At 36.6% G+C, this 20,122-nt stretch overlaps 1 protein-coding gene across 2 annotated transcripts; it reads right to left on the reverse strand.

Annotated features, from left to right (window-relative positions):
• Positions 1–677: 677 nt before the first annotated feature.
• trim24 (tripartite motif containing 24) lies at positions 678–15,776 on the reverse strand. 2 transcript variants are annotated; one of them, XM_026224314.1, is made up of 18 exons: positions 15,175–15,776; positions 14,031–14,149; positions 13,767–13,914; positions 13,455–13,587; positions 12,819–12,935; positions 12,197–12,311; positions 10,010–10,156; positions 9,699–9,813; positions 7,580–7,980; positions 7,164–7,295; positions 5,084–5,195; positions 4,884–4,929; positions 4,342–4,471; positions 3,914–4,134; positions 2,897–3,029; positions 2,675–2,749; positions 1,612–1,758; positions 678–1,219 (listed from the first exon to the last, which is right to left on the reverse strand). In XM_026224314.1, exons 1-18 carry the CDS (start codon positions 15,428–15,430, stop codon positions 887–889), a joined length of 2,880 nt encoding a protein of 959 aa, XP_026080099.1. In that variant the 5' UTR covers positions 15,431–15,776; the 3' UTR covers positions 678–886. The 2 variants fall into 2 exon arrangements, with proteins under 2 accessions (XP_026080099.1, XP_026080091.1); XM_026224306.1 differs by having other exon boundaries at positions 5,084–5,198; positions 15,175–15,775.
• Between the last annotated feature and the right edge of the window lie 4,346 nt (positions 15,777–20,122).

A 20,122-nucleotide genomic window follows, 5' to 3' on the forward strand; every position in this document is an offset into this window, starting at 1 on the left:
ACACTAAGAACCATTCAGTCAAAGGTTCTTCAAAGAACCGTCTCTTTTATTACCTGACGAACCTTTTGCCACCAAGAACCTTTTGTGAAACAAAGTTTTGTTCTCCAAATGTTAAAGGTTCCTTATGGAACCATTTAGAAAAACAAAAAAAGTAATTCTATGGTATCGGGAAGCACATTTATTTTTAAGAGTGTTGTTGCCCAGTTAAAAAGAAGTATCAGCTTCCCTTTGATCCTCTTGAAATTAAATTGTATATATCATGCATATAATTAAAACGCTTCATATGATCCTAAAAACTTTAATTAAAGTCTACTTAAATGCCTGATTATGTTACAAATTATGTGTCAAGGCTAACACATTTATTGTAGTATGTTGGTAGTGGGTCAGTCACAACAACCCTTATGTTATTCATATTGGTCAATTCATATTTCCTATACTTCTATTTGTTCTCTTATTTGATGCCTCAAACCATAACTACTCAAGCATCCTCGTGTTTTTTAATTACTTTTTGTGTGTGTGTGTGATGCTGCATTTGTAATCTGGACCTGAACAGTCATAATGTTATCTTTGCAGAGAAATGGCTTTGTTTGTTCGTTTGTTTTTGTTCTAAGTAACTTTGTAATTTGCCATCTTTCATTACAGCACATGAATAAAATGAAAAAATTCAAACGGACATCTTTTAGAAGTATTTATACAGGTATTTATTATGCCTATATTCCACATTACATTGCTATTTTACATCTTTAGTGGTCAAACTGTATGTTTTCCATATGCTTAAAACAATTAAAATGTACAGTATAATTATTGCAGTTGAACCAGAGGCTCCAGACTCTAGGAAAGTGCATGTCACCGTCCAGTCTTTAGAGGATGAACAAGTAAGATACTTTCAGGAAGTTGGATCTTTAGTTGCTTTACTGTCCGTTTCAGCATCTGCCGGACTGGATCCTGCAGGAGAGCTTAAGTTCTCTGGCTTCTTCTCAATGTCTTTAATGTGCGGTTCCCCCTGAGGGAGATCTTCACTGGAGGGTTTCACGATCTCCTCAGCTGGAGAGGTTTCTTGTGGAGGCGTCTTTGATAAGGGACTTGAATCATCAGGACACAAAGCAGCAACGCTCTCCTCCTTCACGCCAGGAAATGTCCGGTCTGGATACAAGAGCTTCAGCTGTTCCTCAAAGTAACTCTCCAGATTAGCACCCACATTGGCCATCTCAGTATCTTCCTACAAACAATACACAACATTACACGTCACACGTGTGTCTCATTCAAGAAGTACCAATGTTTGTACCACTGTGTGTTCAACAGAAGAAATTCATATAGGATTGAAACAACTACTTGGTTGAGCACATAATGTAAAATGCATTTTTTTTTTACTGAAATTTGAAGTACATGACAAAATTTTGGGGGTGAATTAACCCTTTAAACCATGTTAAAACATTTATCATAACCTTCGAACAGGATTTGGTTAACACAACATTATCTAGCAGTCAATTCATTATAGATGGAAGGTTTATAAAAGTCGACAACAAGCGCTAAATAAATATCTAAAAATGACAAAAAAAATCATCTCTATATCTTGAAAATAATATTGTAAATCAATGCGAGGCAGCATACCTTGTGGAAAGTTGCACAGTTTTTGAAAATCAGCCTGACATCCTCAACAAAGTCCTCAGTACTCTTGTAATTGCTGTCCTCCAGTTTGCTTCTGATCACCGACAGGTCCATTGGCGTCTTTATTATCTCACTGTACTCTGGCATCGACTGGAAATGTGAAGTGTGGACAAGGGACGGAACAGAAAACAGTCTTTATCATTAAATGAAAAAAACTACAAGTACGTACTGTATATCTGGGTCACCCCAAAATCTGAAGAAAAACCTAAGAAATTATATTACGCTTACTGACATGAATTAAATTATTGTACTGTGACATTATTTATCATGTATGACACTTAAGCACATTTTCCTTAAATTAACATTTCTGTAATGCAAAGAATCTCCATACCCTTCCAAACACAATGATTTACATATTAATTACGTTTTTATTTAAATCAGCATTAATTGAAGGCAGTAAAACTACTACTTAATGTATAAATATTTTAACATGTAATGAAAATGATTAAGTTTCCCATTACTTTATTAGTTAATTTAAGATTTCCTATTATACTTATGAAAAATAATGTCATGAATAATGTCATTACAAAAATACTAGATTACTATATTCTCATATATTTCACAAAATAGGCTTCATTTCTTTATGCAAAACACAAGGTCCAAACTAAATCTCGTACTTACGCACTATTCTATGATATTTCGTAGTATAAACAGTGCGAGTAGTGATCGCACTGAAAATTCTAAAAGGAAAAAGTGCACTTCAAATACCCAGATGATGCACTCAACCGAAAAAATTAAGTGTGGAATGTTGAACACTTCATGCACTCAACTTTCGCAGCTTTAATTATGTCGCGAAGGGGCTATCAGACTCTTATTATTAATGACAAAATAACCATATAAAAATCATAGCCTACATGGTTGAGTAAATGGTGTATAGTGCGTCATTTGGGATGCAGTTAATGTTTTTCTTTGAACTGAAATTTGACCCACATGCTTAAAATATTTTTGTATTATTTCCCCAATGAAAATAAACGTAGTTCATGCCATGTGAGATGGAAGATCCTACCGATGGTGTAACAGGCTCCTGAAAATCCATGCTGAGCTCATTGGAGTAAAGACGAAGCAGCAGTCGCTCACACTTCTGCATGAACACACAAGAAAATTGCAGCCGTTTTAAAAGATATTCGGAATGTAAAACAAATTTGTAAAACTTAATAGTTCTAAAGTAACATCTAAAAATAAAGCTTAACTAAGTTAAATTAATTGTATAACTAAAATCAGGCCGTACTCTTTTATCCACAGGAGTGAAAGCCTCAGAATCTGGATCCTGTTTCACATTGTTCGATTCTCCGCTAGCACTGACGTTATACTCCATTTCAGGTGAGGTAAGGTCCCGGCAGAACGTACAATACCACTCCCCACTACAGATACACACAAACACAACGCACATACATAACTACAGCACTATCAATAGAAGAAAACTACAATCATGCCTGTTGCATATTAGCAAAAGGGTGACCATGCTCAAAACCATAACATTAAATAAAATGTTTTTAAATTAAAAACGATATTGAAGGGATGGAACGATATTATCAGTATTGTGATATCGCGATAGCACAACTGTCTCAATATCATGGTCACATGACGATTTGAAACGATAGGTATTCCGGGAAAATGTGTAGTTTGTAAAAATCAATTTCAACTACTTATTCTTACATAAAAGGTTCTTTATAGTTGTTTTTGGGACAAGCTTTGGCACAGTATCTGTCAAAATCCCTTTTTTGCTGTTCATTTCAAAGTGAAGAGCACACATTGTTGAGGCGATCAGCTCATGAGCCGGTGTTTTCTGTGCCTCAGAACGGCTCCGTTCACAGTGAACTGGTTTATTGCATCGGCTTTGAGTTTAGCGCATGTTTGGGGATTCATTTTCTTGGCAGACGATTACAGCATTTCACTAGATTATTGTATCGTGAGATTTTGACATCGTTGCATGCCTACTTTGGGACAAATGCAACAAATGTTGAAAACACTTTTGCTACTTAAAAATCATGATAGTTGCTTAGGATTTGTTGGTGAACAGAAATGGTAAACAACTGCATTTATTTAAAATAGAAATCTTTTGTAACATTGTAAATGTCTTTACTGTCACCTACTTACCCCAAACATTTGAATGAAATATTAAGCAGCAAGACCTGTTTTCAACATTTGTCGCATTTATCCCAAAGAAGGCATGACAATTCTTCAGTACCAAATCAGCATGCGACATTGACGACTGGAGAAATGATGATTTTGATTAATCGGATACCTTGGAGAGGCAGTCAATGTGGGAATATGGCAGCTAAGATGGAAGACTTTGGGACATTTGTCACAGCAGAGCAGCTCTCCTCCGTTCTGGCACACCGCGCACCAATCCTCATTGGGGTCTTCATCTGCTTCTGGGGTCTTCTCTGATTGCTGCTCAGCCTGCGGTGTTTGAGACTGAACACCTGTGCTGTCTGGAAGACTGGCTTTAGCACTGGTGTTTACCTACAGTAACACACACAAAAAAAAAAAAATGTTTTGTGTGTACCTGACAAAATACATGAATTTGCTCATTTTACTCTTTTAAAAACATGGGGAAAAAACTGAATTTTGTGGTCTTTGTTGTTAAGATCTCAAATCAGAATAAATCTGCTGTTCAAATCTAATCCATCTCTGATGGTGCATTCTGGTGCAGAATGAATAAAATCTTACAAAATGAACTTCATCATCCTCTGGTTCATCTTTGATGACAATGACCGGCCCTGGAGACGACCTGCGTCTCCTCTTGGAGGGGTTTGACGGGCCACTCTGGGGGGCTTCTACACGCTTCCAGGAGCCAGAACTTGGGAACAAATAAAAGCAGCAAACAACAAAATGATTAGATGTGCATTTTATGAGGGAAACTGCAAGGCAGTAAAAGAATGGAATATTTTCACACTGTGATGACGTTTCAATTATTACTAATGTAAATCCATTTTATATATATTTTTTTTCATTAAAAAAAAAAAAACTAAAAATTTACAACGCTGTGTTAATATTAAAAATCTGGTTAACATAGCTGCAAGACATTTTCACGTTTTAATCTTAAATCTTTCAAGTACAACATAAAATCTACACGAAGCAAAGTTTGTTGCATGTTTGCATGCATTTCCGGCTTAAATAAGAGAAAGAAAACTAATGTATTAACTACAGAAATCAAAACACACATTGACTTAAAGGAACTCAGAACCTTGAATTAACAGAAGAATATTTACCTGGTCTTTGGTTCTGATGATGTGACAGACATTTGTCTTCCTTGTACTAAAAGTTCAATAAGATCAAGACAATATTCAGTATTGTATTAAACAAAGCATTTGAAACAGAGCATGTACTAGGCAGAAAGCATTTATGTCTCCAATCAACAAGACAAGATGGTTACCAATACAAGACATTATTTTTGGCTGAAGAAGTGTACCAGTTCGTTCTGTAGGTGTGGAGAGGTGACTGGGTTGATAACTGGGCCTCTGAGCAGACGGCTGCATGCTGGGATCAAATCTCCTGTTCAGGTATGACGTTACCTGCATGTTCTGCTAAAAAAGTACAAACAGAATTCTGCATATGTATATAACAAATGAGTAATAGCTGCTGAAAAAAATCACCACAGAAATTGATTCCATTATAAAAATATATTTACACATAACTCTTAACATTATTTCACAATACAACATCTTTTACTTAATTTAGGATCAAATAAATGCAGCCAACAACATTTTTTTAAATCTAAAATTTCAAACTTTTGACCAGCATTGTACATGTACGTGGAATGCAATTTTATTTGTCCTTTTTTCTTTTTTAATAGTCAGTTCAGTTTTTCATAGGCCAATAAAATGTATAATCCATATGAGTGGATGACATGAGTGGTTTTTCTTTCTGGCCTCTAGGTAAAAATCTGTATTTTTAGTACTGTTAAACGATTAATCGCATCTCACATAAAAGGTGTTGTTTATATAATATATGTATGTGTACAGTGCATATTTACTTTAATTTGGATGCTATTAAATCACAATCGTTTGACAAGGCTATTAATTTTTTTTTACATTAAAAAAAGGTTACAGTTGTCACAATTAAATATTTTCTGATTGATTGTTCTACAAATAGTTGCAATAATTATTGAATTATATTTTTTTTCACAGTATAAACTTAACACACATATCTTGTATTAAGCAAACAAACAATACTACCCTTAAAGTTTGAGAAGAAACAATGCACACAGAATGTGATGAATAAAAATATATGAAAACAAATTATAAATACATAACACTAAGCCAACCTGAATATTATTTAAGAATGTTTATCTTTAGAGATTATTATTTTATAATTATTGTTGAATAGGATACGATTAAGCAGCAGCAAAATATGTAGAAATATTGCTTTGTTAAACATACCGTTTAATTATACTGAGGCACTACATAACAAATTACTTAAACTAACGCTATTATGTAAACAAAAACTGTAAAAGAAACTGTAATCATAAAAACTTTTTGTGTCAAAAATGTATTAGTTTCAGTATCTGATTTCATCAAGTGAGCTACTGATAATCCACTACCAATAGAGATCCACTACAAAACCGCACACTTATACTTAAAGTCCCCGATACACTTCAAACGAAACCGAAGAACGAACTGAAATGACATCATTTTCGAAAAAAATCAGGACGAAACAAAGTTTGTTTTGAGTTCGTTTCGGGAGTTCGAAACAGCTGACCAAAGCAAACTTTATGGGGGAGTTTGTTCGGCTCCTAAACACCTTTGAGCTTCCATTGGTCCATGGCAATTACGCAAAATGTGGGTGTGTTATCAAACTCAAACTTCTTGACGTGCAATAAAAAAAAAAAAAAAAAGTTTCTCATTCAATTGAGGTCAGGCAAGAGAACAACATCTATCATTAGCAACATAAATGTGTCGAATCGCTGAGCTGGCACAGATATATTCACACCTGTACGATTGCACGATAGCAGTTGGGGGTTCGATGCCTTGCTCAAGGGCACCTAAATCGTGGTATTGAAGGTGGAGAGAGAACTGTTCATGCACTCCCCCCACCCACAATTCCGTCCGGCCCGAGACTAGAACCTACAACCCTTCGATTGGGAGTCCAACCCTCTAACCATTAGGCCACAACTTCCGACTTCCTCCATTGGAAATATTCTGACCATTGGTGCCCGTCTCACATTTACATTGCCTACACTTCATTATCACATCGTTGTTGTGTTAAGGTGATACGCGTGAATGTCGCGAGTTTACATCAATCTACACCCCACTTCTTGCAGTGCAGAGGTGTCAATGTTCGAAAAACAGTTTAACGTCATTCAGCCTTTTCAAACGTCTTTTCGCCCCCAAACGAAGAATGAAAATGAACTTAATTTAAAGTATACCAGGGCCTTAAGACTCAAGGCATTTACTCAAAATCCACTCAAAACAATTGACAGTTTTTATAACAGATATGCTACATTTTTAGTTTTCACTCAATACTGATAACATGATGTCCAGCACACTCACCTGATTGAGCGTCTGTGGAGTGGGAAGTGAAGCTCCACTGGAGAAAGCAGCACTGTGCGGATAGCGGCTTCTTGGATGCACCTCCATCGGTTTAAGAGGGTAGGTGGGATTGTTGATAAGATCCCTCAAAGTCTTCAAGACAGAAAAAAACAGCAAGTTTAGAATAACACAATTGTTTTTCCATTCATTAATGAGAATCATATTAACATGTACACTACCAGGCTGCATTTATTTGACAAAAAAAACAAAAAACTGTATTATAGTGAAATGTTGCTATTATTTAAAAGAATAGTTTTCTATTTTAGAAATAATTCCTGTGGTAGCAAATCCCATTTTTACGCAGCCTTTACTCCAGTCTTTAATGTCACATGATCTTTTAGAATTTATTCTAACTTCCTGTAATATTAAAATCACACCTGTGGAGGTAGGTTAGTGGGCTGAAGCATAGGTGGCGGGCTCCGTGCACCATATCGACGCCCATGTTGAGGCATGTTGGGTAATGCCTGAGAGGGTGATCCGCCCTGCATGGGTCTATGTGGAGATGGCCCTGGTAAGCGCATGCCGTGGTACCATGACCACTGGTTGGGCGTTTGGTGCCGGTTGGCATGCTGGGAGAGTTTCTCCACCTGCATCTGCAGCTGGGCCAATGTGCTTTGGCGCTGTTGCTGCTGCTGCTGCTGCTGCTGCTGCTGGGAATGTGAGTTTGGGAACCCCGTATGAAGACCATCGGGTCTAGGGCCTGGGTTCATTTGCTGGAAAGGAAATGGCTGTGGGCCGCTGGGATGACGCACTGGAGTTTTCTCTACCATTAAAGAACCTGAGAAAAGTTGATAATTTTACACAGGCAAGCTATTGAAAGTGCACTCCCATTGACAATGGATATATCTGCGGTTATCCATGTAGCATTACAATCCAGAGTGGATACAATGTTGCAATAGTGTTTAACTGAAGTCTAAACTGACTGTCTAAACTAAACTTAAGTAATGTTTCTTTGCACACTTTCCTAAAATAATTTATCCTTAGTTTAAATAACCCTTTTTTTTCATGCTACTAAAATAGCCAATGTGGAGTCCTGAATTTCTAATCCGTAAACAGCAATATATAAATTCATTAACTTCTATTTTTTGTCGGTAGCCAGAAGTTTTATTCTTGGCCAGAATTTACTACCATATTTGCCGGACTATAAGTCGCACTTTTTTTCATAGTTTGGCTGGTCCTGTGACTTATAGTCAGGTGCGACTTATGTATCAAAATGAATTTGACATGAACCAAGAGAAATGAACCAAGAGAAAACATTACTGTGTACAGCCACCAGAGGGCGCTCTATGTTGCTCAGTGCTCCTGTGGTCTACACTGAAAACATAGAGCGCCCTCTAGCGGCTGGAGACGGTAATGTTTTCTCTTGGTTCTTGGTTCTAAATAAATGCGATTTATAGTCCAGTGCGACTTATATATGTTTTTTTCCTCATCATGACATATTTTTGGACTGATGCGACTTATACTCAGGTGCGACGTATAGTCTGAAAAATACGGTAATCCTCTCCCTCGTTTTAAAGAAAAAAAGAGGAAATAAATATTATAAATGTAGCCATGGTTTACTAAAATGAATGAAAAATTATAAAAGAAAAGCAATAAAATATAAAATAATATAAAATATAAAGCTATACAAAACTATGGGCTGCAACTGACGATTATTTGGCTGTTTTTTTTTTTGTTTTTTTTTTATTAATTGGATTAAAACCCATATTTTCTTTATTCTAATTTTACTGACAAATCGTGTGCTTAACATACAGTGCTTAATTTATAAGACCACCTGTCATAAGACAAAACACAAACATTTTAGGAACCGGTCAAAAAAAATCTAAATACTTTAATTCTCATAATGTTAAAATATCAAACTGAAACAACTAAACAGTATTTATTCACATAATAACAAAAACTGCCTCCTTTGCCTTTGATAACTGCTCAATATACTTGCTGGCATGGTTTATGTATGTTTTGACTAATTGGGTAAATTAATAAAAATAACCCTATAAAGCACAATATTTTTCTGCCTTTCTTTCACAGATAACAGATCATTACTTTGCAATCATTGATTGTAAACGGTTAACAGCATTGTGACTGATAGAAGTAATCCGTTAAATGTAACTATTAGTGAATAGTAAAATGTACATTTTGCTTCTTTTTTAATTAGCCAATGTTGGTGTTTTAAAGCATGGTAATTATTTAAAATATTGTTTAAAAGTATTTTCACAACACAAAGAAACTTAAAAAAAAAATTAATACAGACTATAATGTTCCTTATTTATTATTCAAGAAAACAGTAAAAGCTGACAGGGGGTTCATATTTAGATTTCCATTATTTATAAGTTTGTCAAAAAAAAGAAAAGAAAACCAAATAAAAAGATTCAAGAAAAGATATACATTTTTACAATCTATAATTTACCCCACACCTGACAATTAATTATGGTTGTCATTTTTTTCCCCAGTTTCAAAACATCACTCGTTGAAAACCAGTGTTTGTAAAAGTCTTACCAAGATCCACATTTGAGGCCCAAAAAGCAGATCGACTTTGAAACCGAACCAAACTCTGGGGAACATGGGAGATGCTGCACTTTGCTCGCATGAGGTACTGGATTTGACAAGTTATCTGAGACGAGAAAAGGAAGGAGAGACCCTCATCCACACAGCAGGCTGACCACAATTAGTACATTCAACAGAATTGTGATTATTTGAGTTAACTGAGATCATTGTAAAAATATTGCAAAGTTTAGATTAAAAAAAAAACTATTATAATCACACAGAAGAGAACTTGTATGTTTCGTTGATAGTAGAAAGACACTTACCAACCGCTTACAGTACAGAAGGGCTGTTCCACTGTTACTGGCTGTGGCCCATTTTGTGAAGTTAATCACATGATCAAGATGTGTGGAGAGTGATGTCACATCCTGTTGTTGCTTTTTCAAGAAGGTTTCATGGTCCTTTGTGATTGTCTAAATAAACATGCTTTTGTTACCTCACACAATTCACAACGATCAAATTCGACTGCACATGCTTCCCAACTAGTTTAGCTCCAGAACAAAGATTTTACATTAATCATCAAATGGTGACCAAAAACGTGTACCAAAGTTTTATATTTTACTGATAGCATGTGTTTTGCTGCAATTCAAGCCTATTCAATTAATGTAGTTTAGTTGCCATTTTCTTCTACATTTATTATTATTATTATTATAAATTATTCAGGGTTTCTGCAGGATTTTTAAGATAAAAATTTAAGGTTTTTTAAGACCTTTTTTTAAGACCTGCACAAATAAAATTAATACGATATGAGTGGGGTAGGGCAATGTCTATAGTACCATATTAAACTGTAAAATTACTGTAAAAATAAAGCATCGTTTACAGTTCAGATTCAGAAGTTTTCACAAAATCAAAGTTTTATAAAATGACACATTTTTCATTTCAGCCTTTAAACCATTGTCAAGAAAATGAATGAGTCAAAAGTATTATTATATTAATTTCAACAATTATTATCAATAAATTATTATATCAATTAACTTAAATTCTTGCAATAAGCAAGCGATATTATATCTGCGATATTGACAAAAAATATTTTATATTGACTACAGTGGACAACTGACTCTGATTTTGATTTTTATATTCTTAATATTCTGTGTGGTCAGTTCACAGCAGTGATAGAAATTCATAATTTCCATCAAGTTGTGTAGGTAATTTTACCTTTAAGCCATTTTTTCTAAAAGTGTGCACCTTGCACTCTTGCATTTGGGTTGTTACCAAGCAAATTAAATCAATATCAACAAAACGCATCAGAGGAAACACAGAAGCTGCATTAGAAGTGTCATTTAGATTCATTTACACATTGTTTAATGCAGCTCTGAGGGACATTAAATATTTTAACCTACGTTTACAAATGCATAAATAATGTTTTGATATTTTAAACATAAACATTGAAAACAGATATTTGAAATTATTAAAGAAATGAGGTATATTAAATGAAGTAAAAACTGCCAGTAGGTGGCAGCAAGTCACTGTTAATAAGCAAGTCATTGCGTTTGAACCGAATCATTTAAACGGATGATTCAGTCAGGAACAAAACAGTGTCCTGTTACTCAGAGACGCAAAACAGTGCTGCGGCGGTGTTTGAAATGATTTTTGTAGAAGAAATAGAGCAAAACCGAAATTAAACGCAAATCTCTTATAATTAATTACTCGTTTGCTGAATTGTTGTATAAAATCAATATCACATTTGTAATCATGCTTACTTTTGGAGACAAAAAACTGCACTCTTCACGTGATATAAACTATATGAAATGATATAAATATATACATGTGACGAGTGGGACGGGGCCGAGAGCCGTGGGAACGGAGCGAGGCTGGTGGAGTGGTAGGGAAATTATCGACACCTGCTCCACCCACCGGTCTCGAGTCCCACGGAGGAGATCGGAAGGATACAAAAGAGGAGCGACGGCAGTGAAGGAAGAGAGGGGACCAGGCCTGGGTTTTATTTTTGTGTTTTGGTTTTGTTTGTGTGCGGCAGTCGTCCGCGAGGGGCAGTCTCGCTGTTTTGCGTTTGTTTTCTTATTAAAGTTTCTTTAAATATTCGCCAGTTCCCGCCTCCTTCTTCCCGTGAATATGAATGTGTGAATCTGTGAATGTGAATATGTTATTTTACAGCATTACACTGGTGCCGAAACCCGGGAGGAATGAGGGGCGCACTGCCGAAGATCCCTCGCCGCTGTGCCGCAAATTTTAGACCTCCTGAAATCATAGTTAAGACTTTCTTGTAAAGCCTTAAATTTGATACAACTAAATTTAGGACTTTTTTAGACCCTTCGGAAACCCCGATTATTGTTTGTGAGGATGCTTATATTTCACTTTGTCAATAACAATCTTTTATTATAAGGTTTTATGATATACGCATTTAGTTTAGTTTTTCCTTGCTGTACATAACCCATAACAACCTAAGACGACCAGTTGGGAAGCACGGCTCGTGATGATGAAATACTGGACACTACCTCAAGTTGACTGAACAATAACTTCCCCTTCCTGTTGATCTCCATTATGAGATTGCAGATAGATTTTTTAATTTCATTAGTCACAGTCTTGCGGTTTTCGTCCACCTGCTGTAGACTGAGAAACACAGGGAAAATATGCCATGAAAATAAATGAAATGTGTTTTTACGCACAAGACATCTTAACAGGTTTCCTACATGTTGACACTTCTCCCACTGCATTTGTCATTTCTGGGTAAATCGTTTTAATAGTGATCACATATGAAAATATATATTCCCAGTGAAATATCTCGGGAGTCGATCTTTGCTAGAAAAACGTATATTCACTATGCATTCACTAAAGCAGGGTTTCCTGAATGCATTAGATGCTAAATATTTTCAAAGCTCCGAGATTTCACATTTGTTTACATTTCATATAACATCTGATCTTATTAATTATTAGCTTATTATTAACCCACAAAACCCCTTGCAGAAACAAAAATACTGTACTACAGAAGTGTCCATGACATTTCCAGGTTTTCCATTGAGGAAATCCAGTTACTGTATATCTAGGTATAACCATGTGAGTTTGGAACTCTAGCTTCAAAAGTTAATATTAATTATAAAATTAATAAATGTAACGTACCCATTGTTTATGGTATTAGATATGTCCTCTATAACTTTCTTCTTTTCTTGAAGTTGGCAGGTCATATTTTCCAGATGTTCCTTGTGGTTTTTATACGCATCTTCTAGAAACTGGTAACTGTATTAGAAAATTCTCTGTTAGCTATAATAATAATGATGATGCCATTGATATTTACATACACGTTAAAGCAACACACATCTATAGGGCAATGAACATTTGTAGAGTACTCTATGATACTGAATGGGAAAAAAACATGAAAATGCACACGGTTTCAAAAGAAATGAAGGAATGCTTACCACACTGGACTTTTAATAGCATTTAGTTCATCCAAAAATTTACCCCAGCAGATTTTATTGTGGAACACAGATGAAGATCTTTTTAAGAATGTTGGTAAACCAACAGTTTTGTGATCGCTGACTTTCATTATATGGACACACGCACATACACAAACTCATTTATCATCATCTTTCATGTTCCATGGAAAAAAAGTTCAAAAATTCAAATAATGACAACAAATGACAGAATTTAAATTTTGGGGTCAACTATCCCATTGAACATTATACCCATTAATATGAGACTAGTGTGCCAAGAATTCCTCATTTATTCCTTTAATGCGATCATAACTGTGGGCCCTACTTATGGTCCTTGTGTTTGAGGAGCTGACAGTCTCTGCAGGTGAGGAGATCGCAGGTTTCACAGAAGAGCTTCAACGGCTCCTGTCTGTGGATGTCGCAGAAGACGGGCTTCTGTGTGGACGCACCCATCGCCTCTGTGAACAGGAAGAGAAGCGCACTTCAGAGAGGCCCTACTGCAAGATTGCAGAGCTCATTTACAGAAGTTGCAGTAAAAGATTAGAATCAGTAGCATAACCAAAACCAAATGTCTGAATATCACTGCATTATATACAACCCAACTCCTGCCCTACTTCTCACAAGTTTGGGGTCAAACCTGAGGACATCTCGGTTATTTGCCGAACTGTGTGATCTCTGGTGAACTTCACGCGCTGGTGAGCGTCGATGCAGGTGACGCACAGAAACTCCGCACATTCCACGCAGAAACCGCTGGCCTCCGTGTTATCGTCACAACTCATGCAGAGCTGAGAGCAAAAGACGCATTTCATCAGAGACATCAATTCATTCCTATATTTCCTAGTCTTTTACATAAGGAGCAGCGTCTCAGAAGTGTGACTGACTGAACCGAACGCATGCACACCTGACAGCTCTTCTCCATCGTGCTGCTCGGCACCTCCACTGAATCCTTGACGAAGAAGTTATCCAAGACCTCCACGTCCATGCACTCCTGCTGACAGACTGGACAGCGGATCATGTTCACTGATGAAACACAAAAGAGAAGAGCGGGAGAACATATTCAGTACCAAGTCACCAGAATGCATGATACAAAAGAGGACAACTGTTATTACAAACTGAAAATAAAAAAAACTGTCGCTGTCATTCTGTTTGCGCTGTGGAAGCTTGTCACTAAAACAAATTCCTCATACGTGTAAACGCCCTTGCCGATAAAGCCCTTTCTGATTCTGTGATCATATAGTATGCTATATATAAATATAATGTAAAATATTTAGATGCAAGTTTAGCATATGCAGAAAAACGAATACACTTGTCAAAGCACAAAATATTAAATTATTCAAAGAGGCCGTCTTACCCCACTATTGGGACGCAATATATTTCTAAAGTGTCACTCATATAAAATTCTTAATCAACGATTCAGTTTCACATGAAGACAATTTAGTTGAATAACTGAATAACCGGTGACAAACAGAGCCGAACCAGAGTAAATCATCATTCGAAAAGTCATTTTAAGACACGTTTATTCATACACTATGCATTTTATGGGTCAACATGATCGAGTTTTCTTTTATGCCAAAAGTTATTAGGATATTAAGTAAAGATCATGTTCCATGAAGATATTTTGTACATTTCCTACAGCAAAGATATCAAAACTTAAGTTTTGTAATATGCATTGCTAAGAACTTAATTTGGACAATTTTCTCAATATTTCGATTTTTAAAAAAAAAAAATTTTTTTTTTTAGATTTTCAAATAGTTGTATCTCGGCCAAACATTGTCTTATCCAAACAAACCATACATCAATGAAGAGCTTATTTATCCAAAATCTTCTCAACCAATCTGGTTTTGTGGTCCAGGGTCACATATATGTTCAAAATACATTATTAATTGCCCATATTTTAACTGAAGATCAGCTTGGCATTTTTCTTTGTTCTAAGCGTGTTGTTTTCTAGCAGCTTCGGGACTTTGTAGTGTAGATCATATCTTCGTCTTCTAATGGGGTCAGTCATGTGTCTTGTGAATGAGTTAGAAGTGAAAGCGAACTCTTACTCTGTTGCGCGTTGCTCGCGGCGCTGGAAGGTGTATTATGAGACGGTAAGCATCTCTTACAGAAGGAGTGCAGGCAGGGCAGCAGTTTGGGCTCTCTGCTACTGAAGCTGAGCTTACACACGGGACACACGTCCATCAGAGCCATCACCATCATCCTCACACTGCCCTGAGCTTCATCAGCGCGCTTACTCTCCGCCTCGTTCTCCACGACGATCACCACATCATCGGACTCCATCTTCTCGTTTCCATCCATCATTTTATTAGAAGAAGAGCATCCGTAGAAACATCTCAGCGTCACAGCAGGAACTGCGGCTGTGCTGCAGTCCGCGCGCTGGTCTTAGTAAACATCTGAACGAATCGTTAATGATAGGTGAAACGAAAAGAATCCCTACTGCGTATTCGCTTATCAATCGTCAATAAAGTTTAAAAAGGAAACGCACGGGCGTGTTGTTGCCAGAAGCATACGATGATGAGGCCACAGATATGACGTCGCACGGCCTCCATTGTGACGTGTTGCCACGGGAGCCGAAGGAGGACAAATATATCACGAGAAAAGAAAGAAAAGAAAAAGTGGTAAGATGCGGAAACGGCAATGAATACAAATAAACGAGTTTGTGAGTTCTATAAAAAAAATATATATATAAGTGATTTATTCTTGTTTTTTTTTAAGTTTGTTAAAAAGTTTTTAACATCATTTTTGTGACGCAATAATAGGAATGTATCGTTTTTTACGACACACGTTCTCGTTATTCCGAAAAAACGAATCGTTTTAAGGAAATAACTCGCTATTTATGACGCAAAACTAAATGACTGGAGATTTTCCACATATGTGGAAAGCAATTCACCACTTAGGTATGGACCGAGCGGCAACCTCCCGCTCTCTCTCGTGAGGCCAATAAGGAAGTGACTAAAACTGCAATTCATCGACTGGCCGCTTGAGGCTGGCTGCAAAAGGGAGTCAGTCCCGTAGACTCCCCATGTTAAAATGCCCAACTTTACAGCAGAAAAAAAAAATCATGTTTACAGCCTGGTTCAAAAAATGATTTTTGTCTAGATTGCTAATTTTGCTCTTCATGACAACTGTGAGGGGGGTGAATTTTTTTAAAACTCATCAGTTTAAATTATATTAAGACTTAAAGTTCTGCATAATTAAGGGCGTGGCCACTTGAGTGACAGGTGGATTGCCGCTGCTGACAATGCCATCGCACAAGGTGGGCGTGGCTTCAGCAATCAGCTCCCGCGTTTTTGCCCATTTTCGATTATCCGGGAGAGTCGCGCGGTGACGCGCTGCCAAGATGGCGACGGCCCGCTCTACACACTTTAGGCTTCAAAACCAAGGGGCAAGGAACTCGACCGGAAGTTGAAGTCGGGCGGGGGCTGCCATCTTTTAGCAGAACTTCACTTGCGTTAGCATTCCCATTGACTCCCATTCATTTTGGCGTCACTTTGACAGCGAATAACTTTACATCTGAGGCGTTTAAAGACTCTGTTTGTCCATTATTTATTTCTAAAGATACACGACAATGTATAAAGGGCTCCATTACCTTCTATGTTACATTATGGCCCCGTATAAACAGTTTTTGTAAAAAATAGGCTAACGATTGCGTCATAACCACTCGGCTCTCTGTCGCATTACCGTACAGACAGGAGGAGAAGCTCGCAGGCAATTAACTTAATATGGCGTACTGGCGTTACATTTTAAAATACTATGCAAAATAATTAATCAGAATACTTACTCCTGCTCATTCACGACAAAGAACTCCCCGCTCAAGCTCGCCGTCTCTGCAAGATTAACGATGGCAGTTTCCACGCACAGCTACTAGAAGATTTACATCTGTCAGACAGGTTGCTGACGTCGTCAAGCTTCATTTGAGTCTGCGCGTCAGAAACGGAAGTGCTAAAAAACGCTAAAACTGGGCTTCATTTGTCTCAATTGAGTTCCAATGGGGTCGCTGTGTCCATTTCTTTTACTGTCTATGTTCAAAACCAGGCGGCAAGGAACTCGACCTAATCACATGTAAATTGTACCCTTTTTGCAAAAAAAAAAAAAAAAAAAGGAACTCGACCGGAAGTTGAAGTCGGGTGGGGGCTGCCATCTTTTAGTAGAACTTCACTTGCGTTAGCATTCCCATTCCCATATAAACAGTTTTTGTAAAAAATAGGCTAACGATTGCGTCATAACCACTCGACTCTCTGTCACATTACCGTACAGACAGGAGGAGAAGCTCGCAGGCAATTAACTTAATACGGCGTACTGGCGTTACATTTTAAAATACTATACAAAATAATTAATCAGAATACTTACTCCTGCTCACTCACAACGAAGAACTCCCCGCTCAAGCTCGCCGTCTCTGCAAGATTAACGATGGCAGTTTGCACGCACAGCCACTTAGAAGATTTACATCTGTCAGACAGGTTGCTGACGTTGTCAAGCTTCGTTTGAGTCTGCGCGTCAGAAACGGAAGTGCTAAAAAACGCTAAAAATGGGCTTCACTTGTCTCAATTGAGTTCCAATGGGGTCGCTGTGTCCATTTCTTTTACTGTCTATGTTCAAAACCGCTAATGAGGAGTCTATGGGTGACGTCAGGGACACTACGTCCATATTTTTTTACAGTCTGGTATGGACCAGTAGTTATTTTATTAATAATAGAAAGAAAGAAAGAAATTGTACTACTGTATTTTAATGCAGATTCCTTGAGTGTAGGAATCAGCAGTGTTCCTTTAGATATTCATTGAGAAATTAATAGGCAGAGCTGCATAGTACTGATGTAATCAGATTCCAACAATTAGTCATTAGTGTAAATTACAATTTACAACTGATTACAGTAACTTTTAAATGTATAACATGATAAAATATTATTCACACAATGGCTATATACATATATATATATATATATATATATATATATATATATATATATATATATATATATATATATATATATATATATATATATATATATTTTTTATTTATTTATTTATTTTACTACAATTATATAATGGCCATGTAAATGTTATGTAATTCATTTACAACAAACCATTCTTCTCAGTTTGTGCGGAACAAAAGCACCTCTCAAACAGTTAGACAATGTATGAAACTAATAATTAGGTGGTGATGTACAGGTCCATGGAAAAGTTAGATTAGTTAGTTTTTTGTCATTTAATTAAAAAAAGCAAACTTTCTTATATTCTAGATTCATTTTAGTTTCATTCTAGAGTTTTTTTGTTTTAATTCTGATGGTTATGATTTACAGCTTAGGAAAATTACAAATTCAAATATTCCATTTTGAGCTTGATTAGTTTGATTAATTTTGAGTATAAATACTGGGTATCTCTTGGGCTAGTTTAGAACATGCAACCACAATTATGGGAAACACTACCAACTTGGCAGTTGTCCAGAAGACAATCATCAACACCCTCCACAAGGAGGGTAAGCCACAGAAGGTCATTGCCGAAAGGGCTGGCTGTTCACAGAGTGCTGTATCAAAATACATTCATAGAAAGTTGACTGGAAGGAAAAATTGTGGTAGGAAAAGGTGCACAAGCTGGAGTCAGCACATCAAGAGTCACCGCACTGAGATGTCTTCAGAAAAAGAGGTGCAGCTGTCACATTCCTAGAACCAAGCCACTCCTAAACTAGAAAAAAAAACATCAGAAGAATTTTAACTGGGGTAAGGAGAAAAAGAACCTCTTTTTAGATGAAAGTAAATTTAGCATTTTATTTGGAAATCAAGGGGAGGCACAGAATCAAATCAGTTTGAAGTCCAGTTGAAGTTTCTGAATTCAGAGATAATTTGGCTGCCGTGGCGTCTGCTGGTGTTGGTCCATTGTGTTTAAAATGCACAGACACTATTTAAACTGAACAGAGATGACATAACTGAATTCAATGATGAACTGCCTTTAACTATCATTTTGCATTATTGAATGTTGTTCAGTGCTTTGACGCAATGTATTTTGTTTAAAGCGCTATATAAATACAGGTGATTGATTGATTGATTGATTTTATCCAGTCCAAGTCAATGCAGCCATCTACCAGAAGCTTTAGGAGCACTGTATGCTTCCATCTGCTGACAATCTTTATGGAGATGCTGATTTTATTCTGCAGCAGGACTTTAGCACCTACCCAGAGTGCCAAAACCACTTCCAAGTGGTTTGCTGATCATGATATTACTGTGCTTGATTTGCAAGCCAACGCACCTGACCTGAACCTCACAAAGAACTTGGGCTTCAATACGCCTCAGCAGTGGCACATGCTGATCACCTCCATGCCACGCCACATTGAAGAAGTAATTCATGCAAAAGGAGCCCCAACCAAGTAATGAGTGGATAATTAAACATGTTTTGGAGATCTTGAACATTTCTGTTTTGTAAATCTTTTTTTTTTTTTGATTGATTGATCTTCAAGAAAATATTCACATATTTTGAAAATTTTCCTAAGCTGTCATTACCATCAGAATTCAAACAAAAACTCTTGAAATATTTCAGTTTGTGTGCAAATGAATATAGAATATTAGAAAGTTTGCTTTTCAAAATTAAATTACAAAACATAAAGCACTTTTCCCTTATATTCATTTTTTTTTAGATGCAACTGTATAGCTGTGAAACACTTCTTCATATCTGTCCAGTGACTTTCAGTTGATTCTGGAAGTCTGGAGAAAAATATTTCAAACCTGAAAGACTTTGGGCATGTAATTTTCATGTTTGTGTATTAATATTTGTTCATGTAATGCAATGATTTTTTAAAAACATTTTGAAAGCCAGGTGGTCCAAAACAGTGCTGGGCAACTAAACACAAAGGACAGTCATGAGCAGATACCACTTAAGTACTTTGTATTACAAAGTAGAATAACTCGAGTTCAAGTTCAAAACATATACGATTTAGTGTTTTGTGCAGTAATTTTTTTTGGTGGGGTACTAATTCTGTGCAGGTTTAGAATGGCCCTTTAAT

Source organism: Carassius auratus, chromosome 4 (assembly GCF_003368295.1).
Source record: "Carassius auratus strain Wakin chromosome 4, ASM336829v1, whole genome shotgun sequence".
NCBI classification, from domain to species: domain Eukaryota; kingdom Metazoa; phylum Chordata; class Actinopteri; order Cypriniformes; family Cyprinidae; genus Carassius; species Carassius auratus.